The sequence below is a fragment of the Trichechus manatus genome, unplaced genomic scaffold, assembly GCF_000243295.1.
Source record: "Trichechus manatus latirostris isolate Lorelei unplaced genomic scaffold, TriManLat1.0 scaffold00009, whole genome shotgun sequence".
Taxonomy (NCBI): Eukaryota; Metazoa; Chordata; class Mammalia; order Sirenia; family Trichechidae; genus Trichechus; species Trichechus manatus.
The window spans coordinates 33,130,220-33,140,514 of record NW_004443945.1 but is presented as its reverse complement, the minus strand read 5'-3'; the positions used below and the strand labels follow the sequence as shown (position 1 = coordinate 33,140,514).

The following is a 10,295-nucleotide window of genomic DNA, read 5'->3' as shown; positions in this document are numbered from 1 at the left end:
TTTAGTGTTCGGCTGAGTTCTTTATCTCTTCATTTGATGTTCTAGGGTTTCAGGATTGTTGATTCTCTGTTTGACTTAGTTTTTCGGATCTTTGTTGTGGAGGGACGGCGTGGTGTTTCTGCCTAGAGCGCCATCTTGCCGGAAGTCTCCCCTTTTTTTCTTTTTTTTGATGAAAATACACATAGCCAAAGATACACCGTTTCAAAAATTTCTACATACACGGTTCAGTGACATTGACCATGCTCTTCCAGTTGTGCTGTTACCCTCACTTAAGATGAAGGCTTACAGAACAAAATAGTTTCTCATTTAACAGTTACTACAAATGTTGCCCTATGACAATGGTTTAACAATCTCACAACACATCAACAATATCCTTACTCAACCTTGGGGTCCCTATCACCAGCTTCCTTGTCCCCTTCTGCCTTCTGGCCCTTATCAGTGGACTCCTGTACCTTGTTAGTCTCATTTGGTTTTACGGGGCTGTCCACTCCCAGGCTGAACAGTGAACCTCGGAGGTAACCTCACCACTGAGCTAAAAGGGTGTCCGGGGGCCACACTCTCGAAGTTTCTCCAGTCTCCTTTAGGCCAGCAAATCTGGTCTTTTTTCTGTGAGCCAGAGTTATGCTCTACATCCTTCTCCAGCTCCATCCAGAACCCTCTGCCGTGATCCCGGTCAGAGCAGCCAGTGGTGGCAGCCGGGCACCATCCAGCTGCACTGGACTCAGTCCGGTGGAGGCCCTGGCAGCTGTGGACAATCAGTCCTTTGGACTAATCTTTTTCCTGCATCCTCTCAGGATTCTTTGTCTTTGGTTTTAGTGAGTGTGATTATGATATGCCTTTGTGATTTTCTTTTGGGTTCTATCCTATATGGGGTTCGTTGAGCTTCTTGGGTGGTCAGCTTTACATCTTTCATGACATTCGGAAAGTTTCCTGTTGGCAGTTCTTCAGTGATCCTTTCTGTGTTTTCTGTTTTCTCCCCCTATTCTGGAACTCCGATCACTCACAAATTTTTGCTTTTGATTGTATCCCACATAATTCTTAGGGTTTCTTCATTTTTCTTTGTTCTTTTTTCTGATTTTTCCTCAAAGAGAGTTGTATCCGAGTGTTTGTCTTCAATTTCGCTGATCCTGTCTTCTATCATTTCAAACCTGCTCTTTGACCCTTCTGTGACACTGTCCATTTCTGAAATCTTGTTGTTTATCTTTTGGATTTCTAATTTTTGTTTTTTGTATGATTTCTAGTTTTGAATTTATTTTAGCATTTTGTTCCTGTATTATTTTCTTGAATTCTTCCATTTTTTTAATCTGTATTTTCCATGAATTTGTCCATTTTTTTCCTCATTTTTGTCTGCTTTTTGCTTCAACTCTTGGATTTCTGTGAATAGAGAATTGAATTCCCCATCAGGTAGCTCTAGTGCCCTTTCTTCTACTGGAAAGTCATCTGGTGTTTTATTTTGGATGCCTGCTGGAACCATCCTGTCCTGTTATTGTATATGTTTTGATATTGTCTGCTGTGTTCGGGGCATACGGTAGTTATTTTCCTCATTTATTAATTATAGATTTGTTTGTTTAGTCCTGCTTTTTGGTTTTATTTGGTTATGTCTGAGCAGGCAGGCCATGCGCTTTTTGTTGTTTGCTCGTTTGTAGGCACGATACTTTTCACCTCCTTCACCAATGGGCAGGGTTGTCGCTTGAGTATGGTACAGCATGGCAGGTCCAGCTGAAGGGGAGTTGCTGGGATGGGTTATTTGTGGCATGTACTAGGGCCGACAAGGCGGGCCACGAATCATTGCAGGGGAGGTTCCTGTAGGCCGTGCCTGTGCTGCTTGGCGTTGTGATGTTCAGCACATGGTGCAGGTAGGCTGGAAGGAGGAGGGACATTGTGATGTGTGAATCTAAGATGGGTATGGGGAAGAGGAGAGAGAGGAGAGAGGAACGCATAAACATATGCATAAACAAACAAGGAAACGAAAAAGAGTGCTAAGGGAGCTTGCCGTTGGAGTGGAGAGATGAGAGACTGAGTAATGAAGAGAGAACAAAAAGGAAAAAGAAAAAAGGTAAAAGAAAAAAAACAGAATAAATAAAAATTAAAAAAGAAAAATAAAGTACCCCCCGGGATTCCTCCAGTGCAGGTGCGAGGACTGGGGAAGTTGCTCCTAGACTGTGAATTGCAGCCTGGCTAGAAGGGATAGAGGTGCCATACAGCGCCAGGTATTCAGGAGACAGGAAGAGAAGGTAAGTATAGGGAGATGAGAAACTGAGATATGAAGGAAGACAAAAAGGGAAAAAGAGAGAGAATAAAACAAGATAAAGAAATAAATAAAAAACAAAAGTAAAAGAAAACAAATGCCCCTGGGATGCCACTGCGTGTTTGTGCAGAGTAAGGGAGTAACTCCCAGGCTGCATAGTACTGCTTGGCTAGAAGGGGCTCCCCAGCTGAGAAAAGAAAAAGAAAACAAACAAATCAATACAGGAAAAATGAGAACAAATAAACAAAAGCTACGAGCTTCCCACCAGTGTGGCGGCATTGGCCGGGAAGTGGTTTCACAGTCGAGCCGTGTTTCGCAGCCTTTCAGGAAGAAGCAACGTTGGCACATGGAGCCAGGTATTTGAGAGAAAGGAGGGGGAGGTGGTGAGATGTAAGGAAGAAATCTAAAGAAGTGGAAGGAAGCAATACCATCCAACAAATGGCACTAGGGAGCTGGCCAATGCTGGCAGGTGTAATCCAAGCAGCTCCGGGGTGAAGCTAGTGCTTTCCTCCAAGAGACTGTGGCCGCAGGAAGCAGAGGAGGCCGCGTGGGGGTGAAGAAGGGTAGGGGGTGGGAAAGCGTATATCACTGGTTACCTGTTCTGTCTCCTGCTGGAAGCTCTGTGAAGCTACTTTCTCGTACTCCCTGTTCACTGATCTCCTATAGGAGTCCAAGATGGCAAATCTGTGCTGCGTTAGCTGATAGGGGACCTCTGCATGTATCTCTCCTCACTCTCTGTTCTCTGTCAGTTTCTTATTCCATTCGGAGCTTGGCTGAGTTCTTTATCTCTTCATTTGATGCTTAGGGTTTCAGGATTGACGTGTGTCTCTGTTTGACTTAGTTTTTTGGATCTTTGCTGTGGAGGGATGGCATGGTGCTTCTGTCTATAGCGCCATGTTGCCCGAAAGTCCCAGAGCTCTTTAAATTAAAGAATAGGAAGAAGAAATAAAGATGTACTAATAGTAGTAGATTCCACATAAATGTTAACTATTACGTGTCGGACAATTTTAGCACTTTCCGTGTAATACTCATCTCTCATACTTCTCTGTGAGAAAGATACTGTTAGCATCCACATTGTACAGGTGAAGACACTGAAGCATGGAGGGTTAAGTACCTTGCCCAGTGTCACTTAGGTGGTAACTGGCAGAGTCTGGGTCGAATCTGGGCTCTCTGGTTCCAGAGACATGTTCTAACTTCTGCATTATGCTGCACTTCCTTTAAACACAGAAAGTAATGATTTGGAAAATTTAATTTAAAAAAAAGGGGGGGAATAGGAAGACCACCAAATTTTGAAATTAAATCAAGAGATGATTCTTTGCAAGTTGAATAAAATCCAGACATACCTTTGGCAACACTGACCCTCAAGAAATAGAAAAAAACCTGCATAGAGCATTAGTAATGAGAAAGAGGATAAGTAAGCATAAATACAGGAAAAGTATTTTAAAAGTTTTAAGCTAGTACTCCGTAAAACTTTATGCTGTTACATTTGAAAGTCTGAATTAAAGGATGATTTGTGTTTTAGAAAGCTGTAAATTACAAGAGTTGATCTGAAGAGACAGAAACCTGAATAGACCAAGAACAATGGAAAGTTGGAATAGGTAGTCAAAGATCCTTTGTCACAAAAATTCCAGGCTAATACAATTTCATACATAAATCCTAGCAAACCTATAAGGAACATGTTGAAACCTGGGAGAATCAACTAAAAAAATATGAGAAAGTAGTGAGAGTACATAAGGATGGTCAAATACAACATAAAATATAAAAATCAACAATTTCTCACTAACTAGCAATAACCAGTTTGAAAAATTATAGTGGATAAAATGTAGTTCATAATAGCAATAAAAATAAAAAATGAAAGTAAAATTAATGAGGAAAACTACATGATTGTACTGAAGAACAAAAAAGGAAATTTAATGTGATAATAATGTAATAATAGAAGAATAATGTAATAATATAATTATTGTAATAAAAATGATATAAAATTTCTCTCTGAATTAATCAGTATTAATTAAAATTCCAATGGAATCCTGACAAAATGATTCTTAAAATTATCTAGAAGGAACACTGAATCAGAATAGTCAAAATTTTTTTTGGGGGGGATGCAGAAATGAAAGGGAATTTTTCCCTATCAGGTATTAAAACTTATTGTAAAGCTATAGCAATTAAGAGTATAAACGGGATAAATGATTAGTGGAACCAAACAGGCAGCTGAGAAATAGACCCGAGTGTATATGTGAATTTAGTACATGATGGAGATATGGCATTTTAGGCAGGAGAAAGGAGTTGTGACCACTGTCAAACTGGACAAGAAATAAATCTGGATCCCTAACTCATACCTGAATCAGTTAGGATACTATCCTGTATAAATTAGAGTACAGACCAAACTGTGGAAATAGATACCCCAGAACAAAGTGGCTTCAACAATAAAGGTTTATTTTGTTTCATATTGTATGTCGAGAGATCCAAGGCTGATAGGGCGATTCTGTCATTGTCAACTTACAGCTTCCATCCTTGAGTCCAAGGCTGATCTTCTGGTTCTCATCCATTAGCCAGTGGAAACCTGGGAGTGTGTGCACAATCCGTTTTGGGGGTGTGATTCAGAAGTGGCTTACGAATCACTTCTACTCACATCTCCTTGACCAGACCCTAGCCACCTAACCACTTCCAGCCCAGAGAAGCTATGAGTTGTAGTCTCTAGCTTGAGTGCCCTATTATTAAAGAAGGAGAGAATGGTTATTGGTGGACAGCAGAAGTTTCTGCTTCATACCCTACTCCGAAGCACTTTTCAGATGAATGAGAAAGTTAATATAAAAACAAATCTTGAAAGTTCTAGAAGAAAATATATGTGAATTGTTTATACTCTTGCAGTAAGGAAGGCCTTTAGGCAAGACAGTGAAGGTGTATATCATGAAAGAATGTGTTCACATTCATTAATATTAAAAACTTCTGAAAGGAAAATATTTTAGAGAAAGTTAAAGACAGATTACAAACTGGGAAAAATATTTCTGACATATATGACATGGGTTCTATCCTTAATGCCAAAAGAACTATTGAAAATTAATATAAAAAGAACATCCCTCGTAGAAAAAATGGTGTGTTCATTGCAGTATTTCATAATGGCAAAACATTGGAAATTAACTGAATGTATATCAGTTGAGGGGTATATACACGCAGTGGAATACTTAGCAGCCATTCACATGATGTTGTATATTCAGGTCCACAATCCCTTATCCCTAAAACCTTGGGGCCAAATATTCATCTATTTTGCTGCTATATGAATATTTGTATAGCAGTGTGGGAGTTTTATAGTATATGGCATTTGTACCATGTTCCTGTGGCAAAATACACAAATATTCACATTAAGTGGCATAAAGGCTATAAATAACTACACGTCATTGAGTTCACGTTTTACTGCCAAATGAATTTTCTGCAAACTAATAAAAAAACTTGTGGTTTTTAGGGCTTTTTGGATTTACTTATATATTTATTCAGTGAAATGATACATAGTATTTAAGTAGAAAATAGTAGGTTATAAAACATGAATATGAACTCCATTTTTATAAAATATATAGAGACATTTTTTTCTTCAATATCCAGAAAAATGTTTAGAATGAGAGTTGCCAAATATTAACGTTGGTTCTCTCTGAGGGTTGTTATTACAGGTAATTTGTTTTATTTTTATACTTTTCTAAGATTTTGAGTTATTTTGAAATGAGCTTATATTGGTTTTATTGTCTGTAAAGATAAAGCTCTTTATATTTAAAAAAAAATAACATTTTACTTTTTTTCAAATTTTCTTTTCAGTGATAAGATGTTTCCAGCTTTTGGTTTTGGTGCTCAGATACCTCCTCAGTGGCAGGTAAGAGAAAATCTCATTTTTAAAAAGCATTGCCTCCTGGAAAAGCAAAACAGGCTTCATCAGTTTTTCTTTCATCTTTTGACAGGTATCACATGAATTTCCAATGAACTTTAATCCGTCCAATCCTTACTGCAATGGTAAGTTAAAAAATAAACATGAAGGCTTTAAACTGAAGGCCTCGCTAGTCTTTGTTATTTGTTTTCTTTCTTGTAATTTAAAACTATTCAGATTCCCTCTGTAGGCTTCTTTTTATGGCATATATAACTTTCTGTTGTATAAGATACAAGAATTTCACTAGGTGGTTGGGGTGGTCGTGTTAATTACAGGGCAAATCAGTATTATGATGGTTAAGTTCATAGGCTAAATTCTTCTACCTAAAGAGGTTTAATAGAACAAAAGACTTCTCAATCTTGGGACTAGATCAATAAAAATAATCATACATTTAAAGTATTTTCACCTATAAGTTGATTTTAAAATAAATATTGAGTAAAATAAGTAATTCAGTATATAGATCTTTTGAAGTTTTTTTTCAGAGTAGCAGTCACTCTCTACAAAGAAAAAATGTTCAGAATCTAATTACTTCTTCACACTTATTTTGTAAGTAGAGGGGGTGGGTGAAAGGAACAAAGAATGGAACTCCTATAGCAGCTTTCGTCTGTATAGATAGCAGGAGATAGACGTTTGTCTTTCCCTTCACTTTTTTCTTTATATCCAAGTGCTTCCTCCATTATAATCCGTTGAGCAACCAACCTAAAATGCCACATTTCCCACAAAATTTTATAACACTGAACACTTTGAAGGAGGAAAGAAAGGTGGAGCAGAGGCATAATTTAAAATTCTAGACAGTAAGCTAATTTTCTGCAAAGGGTCCTTTTGACAATTACAGAATGCATAGATTTCTCACAGATGAGTGTTCTTTCCTCCTCTTTCTAAATAGCATTCGTGAAGAGGAAGGGCATGAACATCTTGTCGGGGGTAATTTGCTTTAGGGTTTTCTCCTTCTTCTCCAGGATATTTTTCCCAAACTAATTAGGTGCTCCCTTGAGGCACTTCCTTTCAGTGGCTGGTTGGGGCCTTTTTTTGTCTCTAGCCATTTTTGAATAGGCAGTACTATTCTTTTTGAGAAATGTGCTTTGTGCTTATGATGAAGTTGGAATAATTTTTGATATTTGTTGAAATTATGTTTGATTTATTGCAGATAAATACGGATGACATATCCTTTGGCAATTCATTTCAGAAATTCATTTACTGTATGAGTAATATGAACCCATTTTGGGGCTGCCCAACTATGTGTAGCTTTTCTACTCTTGGTTTATAGCCTGGAGAAAGAATCAGTTTGGTTTTAGACAAAGGAGACACTACACAGAAAAAAATACAACCTTATTTTAAGACAAGGAAGTTTATTCCTTTTCATGGTTAATCATTGAAGTTAGTTGCCTAGAAATAACATGTCTCATTTGTTCCTTTAAAATGCGAAGGAAGGATTTTGATATAATTCAGTTTTTGTTGAGGAATTGAAGGCAATTAATATTTGTGAAGAAATTTAATGAATAGTTTTGTTTATGCCTCCAGATTGAAAAGCAAACTAAGATGATATAAATGGAAGAAAATATTATTATTGCTATGGTTATGGTTTAGTGTTTCTACAGAGCATTCTGTTGCAGGGAAGATCCTGCTGGTGGTCCATGTTAATATTTTTATTACTACTGGATTGACTGACTGCTAGCTGCAGCATCACCTCATGCATATAGAATTACCTCTATTTATGAATTAGTTACATTCTCAGAGGTTGTTCATAAGACATTGTTCTAAGTCCACAGTGACTAAGAGGAGTTTATTGGAACTCTTAAATAGAGGAGTGAGTTGTTCTTGTGAAGGTTTTAAACCACGTGTATGTTCCTCTTCCTCATTGATCTGTGTTCTATTGGGCATTTTTTTTTTAAATGTTTTTATTGTTGTGCTTTAAGTGAAAGTTTACAATTCAAGTTAGTCTCATACACAAATTTATACATACATTGTTATGTGACCCTAGTTGCTCTCTCTATACTGTGACAGCACACTTCTCCTTTCCACCCTGGAATTCCCATGTCAACTGGCTCCTGACCCTCTCTGCCTTCTTATCTCACCTTTGTACAGGAGCTGCCCATTTAGTCTCATGTATCTACTTGAATTAAGAAGCACACTCTTCACAAGTATCATTTTATGTCCCATAGTCCAGCCTAATCTTTGTCTGAAGAGTTGGCCTCAGGAATGGTTTTAGTTTTGGGCTAACAGAGAGTCCAGGGGCCATGTCCTCCAGGGTCCCTACAGTCTCAATCAAACCATTAAGTCTGGTCTTTTTACTAGATTTGAGTTCTGCACCTCACTTTTCTCCTGCTCTATCAGGGACTCTCTTTTGTGTTCCCTGTCAGGGCGATCATTGGTGGTAGCTGGGCACGATCTAGTTCTTCTGGTCTCAGGCTGATGCAGTCTCTGGTTTATGTGGCCCTTTCTGTCTCTTGGGCTAATCCTTTCCTTGTGTCTTTGGTATTCTTCATTCTCATTTGCTCCAGGTGGGTTAGGACCAATGGATACATCGTAGATGGCTGCTCGTTAGCTTTTAAGACCCCAAACGCCACTCACCAAAGGGGGATGCAGGACATTTTCTTAATAGTTTTTGTTATGCCAGTTGACCTAGATGTCCCCTGAAACCATGGTCCCCAGATCCCCGCCCCTGCTACTCTGTCCCTTGAAGTGTTTGGCTGTAGGAAACTTTTTAGCTTTGGTTTAGTCCAGTTGTGCTGACTTCCCCTGTAGTGTATATTGTCCTTCCCTTCACCTAAGATAATTCTTGTCTACTATCTAGCTAGTGAATACCCTTCTTGCTCCTTCCCCACGCTTGTAACCATCAAAGAATGTTTTCTTCTGTGTTTCAGGCTTTTCTTGAGTTCTTATAATAGTGGTCTTATACAATATTTGTCCTTCTGTGACTGACTAAATTCACTCAGTGTAATGCTTTCCAGATTCCTCCATGTTGTTTCATGGATTCATCATTGTTCTTTATTGTTGCGTAGTATTCTGTTGTGTGAATATACCATAATTTGTTTATCCACTCATCCGTTGATGGGCACCTAGGTTGTTTCCATCTTTTTGCTATCATGAACACTGCTGCAGTGAACATGGGTGTGCCTGTATCTATTCATGTGTTGGCTCTTATTTCTCTAGGATATATTCCAAGGAGTGAGATTGCTGGATCGTATGGTACTTCTATTTCTAGCTTTATAAGGAAGTGCCAAATCGATTTCCAAAGTGGTTGTACCATTTTACATTCACACCAACAGTGTATAAGTGTTCCAGACTCTCCACAACCTCGCCAATATTTATTATTTTATGTTTTTTGGATTAATGCTGGCCTTGGTGGGGCGAGATGGTATCTCATTGTAGTTTTGATTTGTATTTCTCTAATGGCTAATGATCATGAGCATTTCCTCATGTGTCTGTTAGGCTGCCTGAATGACTTCTTTGGTGAAGCGCCCGTTCATATCCTTTGCCCATTTTTTAATTGGGTTATGTGTCTTTTTGTTGTTGAGGTATTGCAGTATCTTGTAGATTTTAGAGATTAGATCCTGATTGGATTTGTCATAGCCAAAGTTTTTTTCCCAGTCCGTAGGTTGTCTTTTTACTCTTCTGGTGAAGTCTTGATGAGCATAAGTGTTTGATTTTTAGGAGCTCCTAGTTGTCTAGCTTTGCTTCTGCTATTTGTGCATCGTTAGTTATGGTTTGTATTCTGTTTATACCATGTATTAGGGCTCCTAACATTGTCCCTATTTTTTCTTCCATGATCTTTATTGTTTTAGATTTAATGTTTCGGTCTTTGATCCATTTTGAGTTAGTTTTTGTCCATGGTGTGAGGTATGGTTGTTGTTTCAATTTTTTGCAGATGGATATCCAGTTCTGCCCACCATTTGTTAAAGAGACTGTCTTTTTCCCCAATTAATGACTTTGGGCCTTTGTCAAATATCAGCTGCTCATAGGTGGATGAATTTACATCTGGATTCTCAATTCTGTAGGTGGATGAGTTTACGTCTGGATTCTCAATTCTGTTCCATTGATCTATGTATCTGTTGTTGTACCAGTACCAGGCTGTTTTGACTACATTCTCATTTGATTCTATAAATTTCTTTATTCCACCCTTAATTTCTTCTGTAA

At 38.2% G+C, this 10,295-nt stretch overlaps 1 protein-coding gene across 3 annotated transcripts in view; it reads left to right on the top strand.

The window, feature by feature from the left end:
- The window catches only part of CPNE3 (copine 3), a 93,718-nt gene that overhangs the window by 73,715 nt on the left and 9,708 nt on the right, over positions 1 to 10,295 (top strand). For all 3 annotated transcript variants that reach the window (XR_002823089.1, XM_004370791.2, XM_023726097.1), the window contains 2 exons: positions 6,053 to 6,107; positions 6,193 to 6,244. Coding sequence is in view for 2 of the 3 variants with exons in the window: in XM_004370791.2 (XP_004370848.1) it covers positions 6,053 to 6,107; positions 6,193 to 6,244 (107 nt within the window). In the remaining variant the exon portion in view is untranslated. The remainder of the gene's footprint in view (positions 1 to 6,052; positions 6,108 to 6,192; positions 6,245 to 10,295) is intronic.